This window comes from Doryrhamphus excisus, linkage group LG11, assembly GCF_037039965.1.
Source record: "Doryrhamphus excisus strain RoL-2023G ecotype Guam linkage group LG11, RoL_Dexc_Guam_v1.1, whole genome shotgun sequence".
Lineage (NCBI taxonomy): Eukaryota > Metazoa > Chordata > Actinopteri > Syngnathiformes > Syngnathidae > Doryrhamphus > Doryrhamphus excisus.
This window is the reverse complement of record NC_136367.1, coordinates 19,816,174-19,833,166: the sequence shown is the minus strand read 5'-3', so window position 1 is coordinate 19,833,166 and position 16,993 is coordinate 19,816,174. Positions and strand designations below refer to the sequence as shown.

The window sequence follows — 16,993 nt, the reverse complement described above, 5'->3', positions numbered from 1 at the left end:
CAGAAGCCAATTAGAGCAAGGTTTTTACTGTTACTGAAAAGCTTCCTAAAGGTCAGTCCTTGAGAGTGACATTAGTTGAGGTCTGTGAAATGGAAAAGTGCAGTCAGCCATTACTCTTTTCCTGCCACTGGCCCTGTGTGATAGTAGCTTGACCTACACTCCATCCAGAACGTGCAGAGAGCTTTGTAGAGCTTGCTTTATCTCCTCACGCCACTGCATTTTCTCCTTATTTGTTAACGAGCTTTGAGTTACCTGCATGACGCAGCAAAACGCCATTGTCCCTCTATGCAAGTACATATATATTCTTTGGGGCAGCCCCCCCCCCACCTCGCCTCCAAGTATGGATCCAGTTTTCATTGCATCTATGCTTCATTACGACTAGAAGACAGAAGACATAAAAATGACTTATCACTGAATTTCTTGTTCACAAAGAGCAATAAACAAGTAATCAAATGGTAATGTGAGGAAATAGAGGCCATAAATCCATCACGCAATCATCATGTATTTATTTATTTCTATTTATTGTGCTAATTTTAATCCCCAAAGTAAATATATCAAGAATTTGTTATCATGATATGACTACAAAGATATAACAGGACGATTGTTGCATTGATATTTATGATATTTATGTTGTAGAAATGTGTTTAATTACAAGTCTCTCTTGATTACACAACAAAATAACATTTCCAAAAAACAAGGTAACGTGCATAAAAAGAAAAATAAGCAAACAAAATAACTACCAGAATAATACCCAGCATGAATAGAAGTAGGCTATGGCATTTAGACTTATATGAACATATATGAATAAAGGAACCTAAAAGCAATTGATAAACCTTAAAAGCTGGATAATAAACATCAGAATGCAGGGATTGGGGATGGGGAGGGGGCGGGGGCGGGGGTGTGTGTCTGTAGACGTCCTGCGAGGCATAAGGGAAAATCAAACAATAATCCAACGACTACCTGCTGTATGTGCAAGGCTTAAGAGGGGATTAATTAATAAGACATGAAGTATTATTCCTTGCCGACCAGGAAATATTCCCATTCTCCTACCAGGACCAGTGTGGCTTCAAAGCATCTGTTGCAAGGACTTGTGTGTAAAAATTCCATGAAAAAATTCCATGAAAATACGTATTATATTAAACTTTTATCATAAATTAACTTAAGAAAGCCGAGTCATAATAAATAAAATATAAATAAACCACTTTTAGGTCAATGGTTGGTATTATGATGTAAATTTAGTACATGGTTTTGGGAGTTCAACTTAGCCAGGAGTAAATCATAAACAAGAGTATCGTTTCAAAATAGTATTGAGAATGACATGCTGTTTATTTTCTGTCCATTGAAGGCCTCCCTTGTAACTTTATTTTTTTATGTTCCAGCTCCTCCTCATCTCATTGAGAAACCCCAAGATGTCCAGAAACTCATCGACGACGCTTTGGTGTGGGAATGTAAAGCCACAGGGAAGCCCAAACCCTCCTACAGATGGATGAAAAATGGAGAGAACCTGGAGCCTGCAGAGGTGAGCTCTACCAAACAGCCGTCTCATCAACACTGATCATATTGGCTTTATATATTAGCATTAATATGTCATTAGTCTATAGTCCAATACAATGTCAAATTAACTGATCTGACCGATATAACAAACAAATGAGTTAATGAGACCAAACAGAAGTCCCCTGCAATGTATCCTTAGTCTGAATACTATATTGGTATTCTCGGGACGTGGAATCGATCGCACCTGAACTGTTCAGGTTATCGTAGAGGACAAAAGAACCGGCTCCCTTAAAAGAGCTGAAGTTCACTTCAGATCATTGCTACCTAAAGTCATGCTGAATGTGCCTTCATCAAAATCATTCATTCGGTGTTCATCAAATTTTGAGTTCCCTTGACTTCTTAGTGAGGAAGCTGCCGGTGAAAGCCGATCCTTAATTGTAATTAGTAGGCTTCTTCAGGACAGCATGTGGTGTGGCCTTCGCTGGTTCATTGTCACTTCATTGTGTTGGACTCCAGTGGTTTAACGGATTCCGCTGCCTCCCCCCTTGCTACTTCCATGTAGTTGTTTTCCCCTGCAGTACTTCAGTTGTTCCTTTTTTTTTTTGCAACGTTGCTTTATCTCTTACCGGTGCCTGCGATTACTTGCACCTGCTGGAGTCTAACATTATTTTTACTTTGCTCCTGTTTACTGCAACATGAATCAGTTACAGATTATGACCTTATTTAAACTCTCAAATCAATGATCACCCACCCCCCCCACACACACTTTGTGGTGGAGGCGGGGCCGCTTGCATACACACTCAGTAATAACATGAAGCAATGCAAGGTAACATTGCGGAATTAGGAGGGAAAATGACGATTAAAAAGCCAAATGCAACAGCCCCCATGTGGAAATATTAATGAGCAATGCGAGTCCATCAACACAAACAAAGATATCAAACATATCCACCTGACCCAGTTTTCCCATCTGGGACAAACACGACAAGTGATGGAGATGCAGAGCCTTCGTTCTGACAGTCAACATTCACTGACATGTTTGGTCGGCAAAGAAAATACAAACGTAACGAAAAAGAAGAAAAGGAAATATTGCTTTTTAATACAGTTGAAAAGATTTGGACTTAAACTTCATTCATTGTCATTGCACAAAAAACACAGAATGAAATTTGACAATGAAAAGCCAGCATTTTAAGAAATGCTGCAAATGTTTTGCAGACAGTACAAATTGTCTGTGAGAAAAAAGGCCAGTTCTACAACTGAATGACATTGATATAAATATAGAATTATTATTATTCATTCATTTTCTACCGCTTTTCCTCGCAAGGGTCGCGGGGGTGCTGGAGCCTATCCCAGCTGTCTTCGGGCGAGACGCGGGGTACACCCTGGACTGGTCGCCAGCCAATCACAGGGCACATATAGACAAACAACCATTCACACTCACATTCATACCTATGGACAATTTGGAGTCCTAGCATGTTTTTGGAATGTGGGAGGAAACTGGAGTACCCGGAGAAAACCCACACATGCACGGGGAGAACATGGAAACTCCACACAGAGACGGAACCGAACCCCGGTCTCCTAGCTGTGAGGTCTGCACGCTAACCACTAGACCGCCGTGCCGCCCAGAATTATTATTATTATTATCATTATTATTATTATTATTATTATTATTATTATTATTATTATTATTATTATTATTATTATTATTATTATTATTATTATTATTATATTAGTTTATTTGGTCTGGATTATTTTGTGACTGGCTTAAATGGAAGTTTGTCAAGTCGTACTTTTTCATTGTGCGTTTCTTAATATTAATATTAAAATATTGTCTCTTCTCGTTGTCGTGGACCCAATCCCATCCCGTCATGACCCCCCAGTTGTAGCATTGTGTGTAGCCTTTCGTTATCTATTTTGTAACTTGAGTGGTCACCTAAACAAAATATGTCACAAATACTTTCTTTTTGATTTCACGTGCTAGTTTCTAACTAGCTAATGGCAGTACAAGTAATCAGCTGGTTTCTGGCTATTCCATGAAATATGTACATATTGTACTGTTTTAGACTATCCCACTGGATCGTTTTATATAGGTTGTACAGAAAAGACTGATTGCACGCTGGTGTACGGCATGTACCTGATGAAGAAACAGGTGTTATGCTAATTAGCCTCATTATGCAATAAAGAAAAGTAACAAACACACCAGAGGATATTGATCAGTACTTGTTGTTTGAATGAAGCCAGTCTGGCAACACATGCACAGTGAAGCCTCTGTCTAACACGGCAGACGTGGCTTGCAATCAGAATGAATAATCAACAGCATGTTTGGCCAGCAGCTGTGACGTTTTTATCTTAAAGTCTTAAAGCCGTGTGAAAATGCCCTGACCTTCTTAATAGCCCGGCCATGTTTAGATTGTGAAGTTAACAAAGGATTCGCCACAATATTTAAGCAACCTTCTAACTTTGAGGGTTTGTGATGTTAGAAACAAAACAAAACTTAATATTTTCGTAGTTACCTTTATGACTTTCTAAATACAGGTTTTAACCCTCCTTTTTAGTCTTTCCTTCTATCAGGATCACTGCAGGGACATAAGAGACAGATGCCGCTACCGAGCTAACTAGTTTTTGTCTCCAATTTTCTTATTCTAAACTTAAAATTCCAATTGGAAAAATAGGACGAAGAAGCCAAACATTTACCACTTCCACACAGAATGAGAGGAGCACCTTTTTTCCACTAGATCTCTGTCCGTCTGGGCTATGTGGCACGTGGTTATTTTTTGTCAGTAATATAATACATAATATAATGTACTTGATTTATACTGTGTACTGTACTGCGGCTGTAGCAGTTTGAACCTCAATATCGTCTCAATGGCTCAATATTTACGGAATGCTTGATTAAAAGGTTACACTGACTGTGGATTTTTCTGCGTCCATTAAGTACCCCTCAACATAGCCATAATAAATTGATATATTCAGGCTGCACGGGTGAATGGATTAATCAGCAAAGATGTTACGTTGTTTGAAATGCCAGCATTAACCACAGTAGCGTAATGAGGGAAAGGTCAACGGTATACGAAGCGGTGGGAAGAGGACGCTGGCTTTTCTTTATTACTGTGAAGCAACAGAGACCTTTGAAGATTTTGTCCACTGGAATAGTCTTTCCTGCTAATTTTCTGATTTCAATGAGTGGAAATTACATTTTGATATTGTATCATTGTCTCTCGATACGCTCAATAATTCCGCTCACAGAATGATGACTTGTGTGCATCAATATTTCAACCTTTTCATGTAACCTTTTAGTTTTATTCATTTTATTTCATCCCCCCTCCCGTTCGTTTTATTAATTGTGGGAATCATTGTCTATGTGCCCTGCAATTGACTGGCGACCAGCCAGCCACAACTTGACTCTATGTGTTATAAAAATATGGAATATAATGTACATATTATAATATGGGCCGCACAGTCTGGAGCTTGACGGTTCGGATTCTCACTTAGACGTCTCTGTGTGGAGTTTGCGTGTTGTATCCGTGCGTGTGTGGGTTTTCTGCAGGTACCCCGGCTTCCTCCTCCATTCTAAAAATATTCAGATGAAACTTTTTCCAGGGTCACACAGTGAAAAATGAGCCACTATTATGTAAAACAAAATATGCAGATATGCTATGAGGTTATATATATTTCAAGAGAAAACTGGGGCAGACCTGCCAACATGTACACATTTTTAGTACTCAACATGCAATTTGACTGTTTTGTTGCATTTTCCTGTTTTCGGTTTCAAGTTCAGTCTGTAGTACATGAAACAAATACTTAGATATTATCAGTTTCTAGCTAGGAGACCAGGGTTCAATTCCATCCTCGGCCATCTCTGTGTGGAGTTTGCATGTTCTTCCTGTGCATGTTCTCCGGGTACTCCGGTTTCCTCCCACGTTCCAAAAACATGCTAGGTTAATTGGCGACTCCAAATTGTCCATAGGTATGAATGTGAGTGTGAATGGTTGTTTGTCTATATGTGCCCTGTGATTGGCTGGCGACGAGTCTAGGCTGTACCCCGCCTCTCGCCCGAAGACAGCTGGGATAGGCTCCAGCATCCCCTTGTGAGGAAAAGCGGTAGAAAATGAATGAATGAATGAATTATCAGTTTCTCTAGTTGGCGATTTCAAATCAGGGGGGTCGTAAAGACATTTTCTGTCCCCTGGGGGGGCATGACAATAAGTAATTGGGCACAACTACCCCTCTGGCAATGACACTCTTTTCCGTCTTTTAGTATTCATTTTCAGTTTTAGATGAAATAAATCAGCGTCGTGTTGTTAGTGAACAACATACTGTAAGCATTTACTTTCTGTCCAAACTAGGCATTTGCTTCCTTAATGGGAAATTCCAGTGTGATTTGACTGTGCATTATGCTTAATGAATAGCATGCACCGCATCTCTTGCCTGCAATTGCATTTTCATGGGGTGTTGTGGGAAATAAAAATACAGCTTTTTCAAATCCAATAATAGTCCTTGGATCTTCGATGAGTGATTCAACCTGTGTATTTTCTTTCTTATTATTTTATCTTATTTTCCCTAACTGAAGTACAAGCCATTCACGGAGCCCACCAGTGAAGAAAGTGCATTATTTGTGAGTCCAAATACGGCATTAACCGAAGCGCAGGAGGAGGCACGCCTGCAAATGACCATGGAGATGAATCAAAACCTTTGAATACAAAGAAGCGGATAGATAAAAGATGCAGTATTTTATGTACACTGATTGTTTTGTTTATTCATCCTACTTATCTCTAGTACCGATTATAATTCTCTTTTTGGCCAGGAGAAAAACAGCTAACAGACAAACCCCCAAAAAGTAGCAACGGATAATAAAAATGACAGGTTGGATGCACTTAGTATGATTTGACCATACCTATCAGGAAAGCCATTTATCAGCCATTTTTCCAATTTATTGATGTTAGATTATTCCTTTTCTCTGTCCTGCTGCCGAAGGGGAAACAGAGCCTGCGGTGCAGTCATTGATATAAATAGGGCATGGTTTTATTTCATTCTCATAAACATGCAGATTGATTAGGGTCATTTTCTGCTAGCCTGCCTCCATCCACCCAATCCTTCCCCTCCATTAGTGATGAAATCCTAGATTTATTGCCACGTCTGTTATTTTCAGACCGTAATTCACTGGCCCTCTGGCTGTTTTTATGTAGATGAACTGGTGGAAACTGGAGGTATTGATGGCATGTGTTTGTTTCCATAGGAGCGAGTCCAGGTGAGCAATGGGGCGCTGTCAATCACCCGCTTGACCCTGTCGGACACGGGGATGTACCAGTGTGTCGCTGGGAATAAGTATGGTGAGGTCTACTCCAACGCGGAACTCAGAGTAATAGGTAAAATCAATCAATCAATCAATAAATGGTCATTTGTTTGTTTATTACTTTGCTTTATCTTATTTGTTTGCTCAGTTTCTAAATATCCAAATATTTGATGGGGTAGGAATAGCACCCTCGCTGATTAGGGTTAGGGTTAAAGGTTCGAGTCTCAACTTTTTGTGTGTGAAACGTCCTGAATGTGAGCCTGGAAGGTAGTCTCTGTCCCGTGATTGACCCGTAATCAATTCAAGGTTGTGGCTTACCTCTTTCTCTAAGTCAGCCGGGATAGGCCGCATACATCTCCATGACAAAATCAATTATGAAATATCTAAGTATTTGGACAATTAGACATCGGCCGATTCTTGATTGAATTACTGTGTAGTCTGATCAATACGCTTCTCCTGGTACATCTTTTGGCCTCTCAAGTCTGTTCTTTGCTGTGTTTTTTGCAAACCACATACAGTAAGTAGCACGGGAGTTGCAATTTAAACCCTCAGGCATGTTGTTCTTTTTCACAACATGTTTTGAAAATCAGTAAAATGGCAGTTTCTGCACTTTTGCTGTTCTTTATCCATGTGACTGAGGTTTTTTCCTCATTTTTTTTTCTTTATGTCTTTGCAATCAAACAAAAGACACATTATGAATAACCCTGACATGACAAGTTTATGTCCTACCAAATCTCTGATCAGCTTCTGGTGTCTCAGCTGTCGCTCCAGATTTCTCCCATAACCAGCTGAAAAGCCAAACATTGGTCAAGGTTGGAGGAGATGTGCTCATCGACTGCAAACCCAAGATGTCTCCATGGGGTGTGATCTCCTGGAGGAAGGGCAGCGAAACGCTGGAAGAAAGTAAAAGGTAACTGCTACATTTTTCATATTAGAAACCCCGGGAGGACTAATACATTTCTGCTTGCTTGCTTTTTGATCTATGTGGGACATTGAACCCGATGCTGAAGTCAACGGCATTTGTACACTTCTCATATTCAAACATGAATTGTGCTTACGCAGTTTCTAATACTTTTAGCAGATCACAGTTGTGAAAAATCATAACATTGTGAAAAATGTTTTAGCTCAATGCTGGAGAGAGATTTTTACACTGTGAATTTAAGACGGTACAAATATGGATTTCTGGTTGAGACGCTTGGCTGGACTTCCATCAGTGGTGGTAGTCATAGCAACAAATCAACACCGGCTTAAAGAGCGATGCCGCATCATCCCCATTACTGCGACATATCACTCCTCTGTTACACAATACTACCAGAAATCACACACTCGGGTGATGCCATTCATATTTAATAACTTTAATTCTAACTGTAATTGGCTGGAAGTTGTTTTATTTTTTTAATATAATGCGGCCTTCATGCAGGCAATTATGATTTTTTGCGCTACCATGGAAGGAAAGGATAGTAATGGCCACTTTACTACCTGAGCGATATGACTTTCAACGTTTGAATCTCGCTCTGAAATTAAACATCACCACACCCAACTCTACAGAGGGTTTTTAATATCTTTGTCAATATTCTTAACATAATTTATTTAATGATTTTATTAATTATTATATTATATATTAATATTATATGTTTTATTTTTAATTGTATTAATGATTATATTATATAATATATTATATATGAATATTACATATTTTAATAATAATTCTATTAATGATTATATTATATAATATATATTATATGTTAATGTTATATATTTTAATAATAATTTTATTTGATGGTTAAGCGATTTATTTTTCTATTTGAATTAAATAATATTCAAATATTGAATATGAACATGAAATAAGTATTTTCTTCAGAGAATGTCACATTATGCAGGACATTTAAACATGTGACACTTTGAAGGGTTTCTAGTTGGGTAAAATGCTCGTTTTAGGTCTTTTGTACTTTTACACCTGCCGAGACCTTGTATAATGAATATGATGCAAACACTTAGGTCGAAAGTACATTTATCGGTATAAATAAGCACGCTTATGGTATGCTAACCCCAGTGTATGCCTGTAGAGATGCTGTAATGGCGTCCTCTTATGTGTGAGAACATTGGAAAGCAGCATGAGGCCGACCTCATGGTTAATGGACTTTGCCGGCCAAAGTGGCCATCTGCTAGGTAAATCCAAAGTGCTAATCAAGTACCTTTCACCTCAGCGGGGATGAGAAAGGCCAAATGACTCAAACTTCCAATATATTTCCAAGTTAGGCGAATAACAGTCAGCAATTATCGTGTTCTCGAACTTCTGACCCCTGAGATGTGACAGGCACCTACGTGGAATCTGGCCCGGTCGCCTCATTCCACACAGGGGGCAGCCAATTGGTGTTACCGCTCTTGCATGACCCCGGTTGGGCATTAGTTCTGTGTCAGCACGGTGTCTCGCCAGGCTTTGCATACACACAAAGTAGTGTTGTTGCTTGTCAAACAAAGTGGCCGAGAATTTGCACAATGGTTTCGCTTTTTTTGGTGCCCTTCGCTCACCTGTGACACCTCCACTGCACGTTCCGCACCGACTGCATCGTGACTATTTCATCTCTTAGGTCGCACATTTTCATGTCCGCGGGTAATGCATTATGTATGTGTACGGAATAGTCAAGGTCACGGTTTGTTTCTTACATGCGCACGTTCATACGTGTTTGGAAAATGTTATACATCGACCCACTTCACAGACTTAACAAACATAACAATGTCCTGACTAGAACCAGGAAACATGACCATATTAGTCCAGTCTCCGCACCGGCTTCCTGTCGCTCCGAGAACAGGCTTTAGAACAGCTCTGCTTGTGTACAAGTCTTTTCATGGTCTTGGCCCAAAGTACATCCCCGGCATGGCAGAGCCACATAAACCATCTCGGGCTCTGAGAAGCTCAGGGAGTGGTCTCCTGTGGGGGCCCAAAGTCAGAACTAAACACGTTTCAATTTTATGCTTCGAAAATCTTCCAGCATGACTATCCTCGACCTGGGCGATGTTCAAATCCAGGCTGAAAACTCTTCCATTCAACTGTGCATTTGACAACTCAAAGTGTTTTATCTGCACGTTCAATTTTCATTCATTTTTATGAAATTTAATGATTTTAACTTGGGTTTTCTCCGGGTACTCCGGTTTCCTCCCACATTCCAAAAACATGCTAGGTCAGGGGTGGGCAAACTTTTTGACTCGCGGGCCGCATTGATATGACAAAAATTTACGGGGGGGGGGGGGGGGGGGGGGGGGGGCAGACTATATATTTTACACGTAACAGGTATTATTGTATCTGTAAAATTGCCATGCAATCTGCTATTATTATTTATTATTTTATATTTATATTTAAATATTTTAAAAATAATAAAATATTATAATAATTACAATAAAATTAAAATAATAATTATTATATTATTATTATGTAAAATATGCAAATATAACAATAATATGATATATAATAATATAATAATTAGCATTAATATAATAATTATAATAATCATAATAGTTCTAATAATAATTATAATAATCTAATAATCTAATAATAATCTAATAATAATAATAATTATTATTATTATTATGTGCTTGTGTCCCTTTTTTCAGGAGCACTTTGTAAACAACAGACCATGTCAAAAAACGAAATTGATAAAACCATCAAAAGGTTGGCTCAGGCCATGATGCCAGGTTGTATGTTGAGTTTAAATGAAATACTTTGGAAAGATTGGGCGGGCCGTATTCAAACACTTGGCGGGCCGGATGTGGCCCCCGGGCCGTAGTTTGCCCACCCCTGTGCATGGGTTTTCTCCAGGTACTCCGGTTTCCTCCCACATTCCAAAAACATGCTAGGTTAATTGGCGACTCCAAATTGTCCATAGGAATGAATGTGAGTGTGAATGGTTGTTTGTCTATATGTGCCCTGTGATTGGCTGTGATTCTTTATCCAATCACAATGTGACTTTGCAGGGTGTATATTTCCAATTGTATGAAAGAACGTGCGACAGATTCTCGCCTCTCCTGCGTAATATTCTGCAATGTTTCCGTTATTTTAGTTTAGTTTAGCTAAACAACTTCTGTTCGTATCGTCACCGTCTGCCATGTTGATCAACAAAATCGAGCCCGAGAGATTTGAAAAATCATAATGGAATTACTGCAAAGCGCATCAACAACACCAAGTCTAGGTTTCTTAGATGATGAGATGTGGGTTGCTCACGAGCGAGGTGGGGGGGGGGGGGGCAGATATTTTGTGTTCCACCTGCACAGAAAGGTGCTAAACCATATGAGGTGGCTGTAAACCTCCTTTGTCGAAGATTAATTGCCTTAATTGCGTTAGCAATCCACAGCGGCTTTGGCAGAAAGGGAACCGGTGTCACCAGCTGGGTAATCCATCTTCATAGCAGCAGCCTCCCCTTTTTTGCTGCAGGAGAGCAGGGAAGGGAGGGGATGTCTTATCTACCCCAGACAACCCTACAGGGACGCGGTTTAGATGACATCAGCTGGAATAAAGCAGCTGAGAGTGCAGAGCGGAGTGTGGTTTGTAATTGGGACGTGTCAGCCACCAAGAGCTGGCGTAAAAAAAAAATAATAAAATAAAATAACATGCCATTTCAATATGTCACAAGCGGGAGGGCTGGCTTTGGTTGGACTCATCACACCAAAACCACTCCATCAACCGCCTCTCAGGAGCAGCGACGGGATGTGCTGACGTCCTCGTGTTGCCCGTCCGCTTGCAGTCGCACCGTCTTTTAAAGACCCTCGCTGTTTGTCTCAATCAGCGCTGGCAGTCATGCAAATATTTGCGCTGGATCAGTCAATCCTTTGAAGAAGGTGTTTACCTCTGCAGGAAGGTGTTTAATTTGGGTGTGGGTGTGGCTGGAGCGCCTATTAAAAGCTGCCTTTGTCCAGGCTTTTTCCCCGTGTGGCTGTTTTGTGTGCACAAACACAGAATGATGTGATTGATGGTTGATGGGATCATCACGATCGCACCCGGTTGGATATCAATATATGGTACATAACAATGGTGATACGTAGGTAAGAAACCAATACATAAAGTAATGTAAAATGATGGTTAAACTGTTCAAACTAATAATAAAATAAACTGCGAATACTATTATTATAGTTAAATATATAAAATGTACCCCTTGGCAATATACCTGTCGCTGTCAAAGGCTGCATTATCTTCTATTTCCAGCAGCAACGACTTTAATTCATATTTTGTTAGCATGTGTGTGTGTGTGAGACTCAGGACGAATCCCCACTCCAGTCCCTCGCTTCAGATGTATCTTGTGACGTGCCAGTTATGTTTACACTTTAATTAGGTAGTCACTCACGGTTACAGTCCGCTTTCACTGGGGACCGTCGGGGTCTCATCGGAGCCACAGTAGGTGTTGCCGCAGTGAAAAAAGGATTGTTTGTCAGTTGTTGCCCACTTTTGTAGTCCTGTGAGACAAATGCGCTGGAAAAAATTTTTTTTTTTACAGTTTCACGAGGTGAACGTCAAGATGTAAAACGAGTTCTATGCACACAAAAGATCTCTCCAATATTATCCAATATTGTTCAAGACAGCATGATAATTGGCCAGATATGCTTTAGGCTGGATATAATAAAAGGCCGCTCCAAAATGTGCAGTTTTACTGTATGGTAATGGTAATGGTTTTATTTCATTTGAACATGCATCAGATTACAATTGAATGCATCACATAATCAATTCACAGTTCCACATGTCCAAAAGGAGTAGGAAGAAGCAAAGCTTATTAAATCCTACCCCTCCATCTGGTACTTTTACAATCAGTAACTGTTAAATTTGTTCACTTCCTGCTTTCCTAATATATATATTTTTTAAATTTTTTAATTTTTATTTTTTATCATATACCGAAGTACGAGGTGATTGAGATCAACTCATAAAATAGTAAAAAATAAAAAGTGTTTACAGTATCAAGATTGTGTTGATAGGGATTTCTCTTCTCTGCTGAATTTGTCAGACAGGAGCAGCCTAAAACTTTTATGGTATGTTTATTGTAGGATGTAAAAAAAAAAAAATCCTGGAAGAGTTCTGACCCCCACAGACAGGTTATGTGCTCATAAAGCACACAAATAGCACCAAATGTCAAGCTGTTAAAGACCTCCGGGACAAGATTGAAGACCTGCGCAAGACTGGAATAGACTAAAAGGCCATCTGACCACTATTGGCGCGATTAACTCAGAAATAGAAGGAATACAAGATCACGCTCAACAACACTTTTCTAAAAGAAACATCTCACTTTTGTGTTTGCTAATAAAGTTACTTTTTTCTCGGGGATTAAAAATTATTTTCTTTCAATTAAATACAAAGGAATTATAAAATAAAAGAGTGTGGACGTCATATATTGTTAAGGTGGTGTCCATCCATTTCCTGTCTTTATTTTCCACTATTCAGTTCCATGATACTAAATCTGGCATTTACCACAAGAAAACAGATGTAGTTCGGAAAAATGATGGCAGATCATCTTTGTGGAAACAGAATGACGGCCAACGCAAACTTGGAAGGACATAAAAAGATTTTATCCTAACAATCATCATTCTGTGAGATTTATATCACATAGCACGGTGGCCTTTTAATGTGACCAAATTGCACTTTTGCTATGTCATAAAAACTCTGTTTGATAATTCTGACACTATAATGGGCCAGAAGCTCCAAATTATTACATTTTACATAAATCCTCTGATGGCATATTGGTCCTTGTTTTTTTTTTTTTTTTCATTTGTCCAGTTTGAACATTTCAAGGAAAACTGCACTTTTTAGGGTATTTTGCCAATTATTAACAATCTTTATGTGGGACATAAACATGTGTGTTCTAAAGATATAAAAACAGATAAAAAGAGGTAGCTAAGAATGCACTAAATGAGACACACCCACTATATTCCGCCCAAGGTACATCAACATTGTTGTTGTTATTGTTACTAACATTGTCAAAAGAACCCAAAGAACTAGCATAAGGACAGTTTTCTTTTAACATCAGGCTAACTTTAATGTAACAAACATGTCACCATAAGGCGCCTCGTCGATTTTTGAGAAAATGAAAGGTGCGCCTACAGGTGCGCCTACAGGTGCGCCTACAGGTGCGCCTTATAGTGCGAAAAATACATTCGTTCTCACTGCATGTACAGAAACGTATTCATAAAAGTGACGCGTTTGCTTGTAAACACTTCTTGTTCTCGTCTAATCTCCGGTTGCATTTGGAGTCTAATCGAACATCTGCTTTTGGAGTAGACGTCTGCCTCTCAGGGGAGGTTTGCTCAGCCTAACATTGGAAGCATATGCGTCCAGAAGGACTTGTTTATTACTTTTCTTGGAGAAAAACCCTCAAAAGCGCTGCTGTGGACAGATGACTGTTGCTTTTTATGTTACCTTCGCCAATAGCGCTCCTTCTCGGTCGTAGCCATATGGCTTAGACGTCTCCCATGAGTACAAATTGGAGCAAACTGAGGATTAGTGGCGCTGGCAGCTGCAGACGCCGCCATTTATGGGTGCCCGCTAGCAAACACATTTGTGTAGCAGATTAAATGTTTTATTTAGTAAATCGTGTCAGAGTTTGCTGCTAGCCAGTCCAAATAATCACGGCGATGAACATTCAGGTGGTTCTCGTGTTACGATGTTGGATTTTATGTCAATTGTTGATACTGTAGAAAAATAATAGAACTAACTAATACTTGACACAACCTGGGACACTTTTTTGAAAATCCACGTTTTAAGCCGAATCGGTTTTGTTGAAAATCGGAATTTCCATAAACGATGTACCGTTTACATCGAGGACCAAAAACTGCAGTTTAAACTAATTGTGGCAATTAGTACTCCCTTTGAAATCCCCGTGTCTGAATTTCGGGTTGCCGGGCCATGTGGCCGTCGCATCGTCGTCAGTCATCTCGGACTCTTGTTTGCGTTCCAGGGAACGAAGGGTGCCATGTTTTTGTCCAGAACCTTGTGCTGACTGACTAAACTCCAACATTACACATGAGATAAAATTAGTTGTGAGATGTTTGCTGAGATTAGGTCAGCCTGCTTCCCTCGTTGCCGCTCTCTGGGATTATTTTTATCTGAGAGACGTTCGCCGATATCATTTTTCAAAGTGAGAATCCACCAGCACAGCAAGAGTAATCCATCTTGGTTCCTCTGACAATTTCCTGTGCACTCTTTATTCCTAAAGGAATACCTCAGCACACGAGGAGAGATGAATATCTGTGAAGTAGGAGAGCAATTTGTAATTAAAGGAATCCTCTGGAAGTTCATCCACGAACCCTCTGTGGCTCGGGCTGATAAACCTTCTCCACCTTGCGAGACAATTACCAACGCAATCACGTCATTTTCCACTAGTGGGGATTAAGACATTCACAATGAGCCTACGTCATTAAAATACTTTACCCTATAAAAAGGTTTTACACTACGTTTAGTCCTTGATGGTTTGTTTACACGTCTGTTTTTAGCCAAGAGGAGTATTACTGTGTTATTGTGAGGTCTATTATTAACTTATTAACTCGTTCAATGATTGCCATTTTTCAAATATGATAATCAGGACACATAGGGCACATAACAAGCATAACTTTCATTTTTAACACTAATTTCAACATCTATATAAACAAATTACATGAAAACAAGAATTTATTTGTCATGAACTATTTACAATTTTCACATTTGGAACTCGGCTGCACGGCGGTCAAGTGGTTAGCGCGCAGACCTCACAGCTAGGAGACCCGAGTTCAATTCCACCCTCGGCCATCTCTGTGTGGAGTTTGCATGTTCTCCCCTGTGCATGCGTGGGTTTTCTCCGGGTACTCCGGTTTCCTCTCACATTCCAAAAACATGCTAGGTTAATTAGCGACTCCAAATTGTCCATAGGTATGAATGTGAGTGTGAATGGTTGTTTGTCTATATGTGCCCTGGAATTGATTGGCTGGCCGCCAGTCCAGGGTGTACCCCGCCTCTTGCCCAAAGACAGTTGGGATAGGCTCCAGCACCCCCGTGACCCTCGTGAGAATAAGAAAATGAATGGTGTTATGGTTATGGTATTATGGACAAAAAACTGGACTGTCAAAAAATGTAAAATTTTATCAGATTAATCACAGCTTTTAAATTAACTAATCATGATTAATCACCTTACTGACTCCAAATTGTCCATAGGTATGAATGTGAGTGTGAATGGTTGTTTGTCTATATGTGCCCTGTGATTGGCTGGCCACCAGTCCAGGGTGTACCCCGCCTCTCGCCCACCCGAAGACAGCTGGGATAGGCTCCAGCACAACCCCGCGACCCTTGTGAGGATTAGTGGTAGAAAATGAATGAACATTTGTGAAAATGTCCCTTCAATGCCTAACCTCCTGCACGCTACACGTCTCCATGCCGTTTCACTTGCCGGTTGCCATGGAGAATGTATTTATGTATGTGTTTATGGGAAAGATGCATGCCCAGCTCTTATTTAATCGACCTCTGCGTCATCACCTCATGTAAAAGATGAATAAATGCGTCTTTGGGATAACATGAATGCGTCCTTAGTAGTTAATTTATCGTAAGTCTTTGCATTATGAACGTTGAGGCTTAAATGTTTTAGCATTTAATAGAAATGCATAATAATCACTTCCCAGAAGGAAGGTGTAATGACATTTTTTTTTTTTTTTGTACTGTTGCTATGAAAAAGGTTCCTCACTTGGTAATCGACACTATTGCTGATTGAGCATTTCATAAAGAGAGGAATTAATACTTTCCTTCCATCCTATTCTCCTCAGGGCCTGTTTTAATAAAGCATTAGTTTGGCTCAAATGCTGCCAAGGCAAAAACAAAAGAAGCAGTTGACACAAGAGGATGAACACACACAAAAAAACGAGCAATGAAAGTGAAAAAGAAATGAAATTCACTTCGATTAATCACACAGACGAGGGCCTGGAGGGTCACGGTTTTAGTCCCGCTGCAGACAAATACCGAGTAGTTTTTGGAGATAAGCTCCTCGATTACTGTCATCGTGTAAGGAACCCCTACACCAGGGGTGTCCAAACTTTGTCCACCGCACTGGAAAGTCGAAAGATGCAAAACGGTTCAACAAAAGTATTACAGAGAAAGCAAATTTTCCACATTTTTGCTGGAGTTTTAACGTCTTCTACTAAAAATTGTTAATATTTATGTTTGTAGCATCATCGGTATTGATCGGGAAGGGCATCCGGAATATAAAGTGATCA

At 39.7% G+C, this 16,993-nt stretch overlaps 1 protein-coding gene across 2 annotated transcripts in view; it reads left to right on the top strand.

Annotated features, from left to right (window-relative positions):
* The window catches only part of LOC131107250 (contactin-4-like), a 101,594-nt gene that overhangs the window by 56,874 nt on the left and 27,727 nt on the right, over nucleotides 1–16,993 (top strand). For both annotated transcript variants that reach the window (XM_058057228.2, XM_058057146.2), the window contains exons 9-11: nucleotides 1,380–1,519; nucleotides 6,728–6,857; nucleotides 7,544–7,694. In XM_058057228.2, coding sequence (XP_057913211.2) covers nucleotides 1,380–1,519; nucleotides 6,728–6,857; nucleotides 7,544–7,694 — 421 coding nt within the window. The remainder of the gene's footprint in view (nucleotides 1–1,379; nucleotides 1,520–6,727; nucleotides 6,858–7,543; nucleotides 7,695–16,993) is intronic.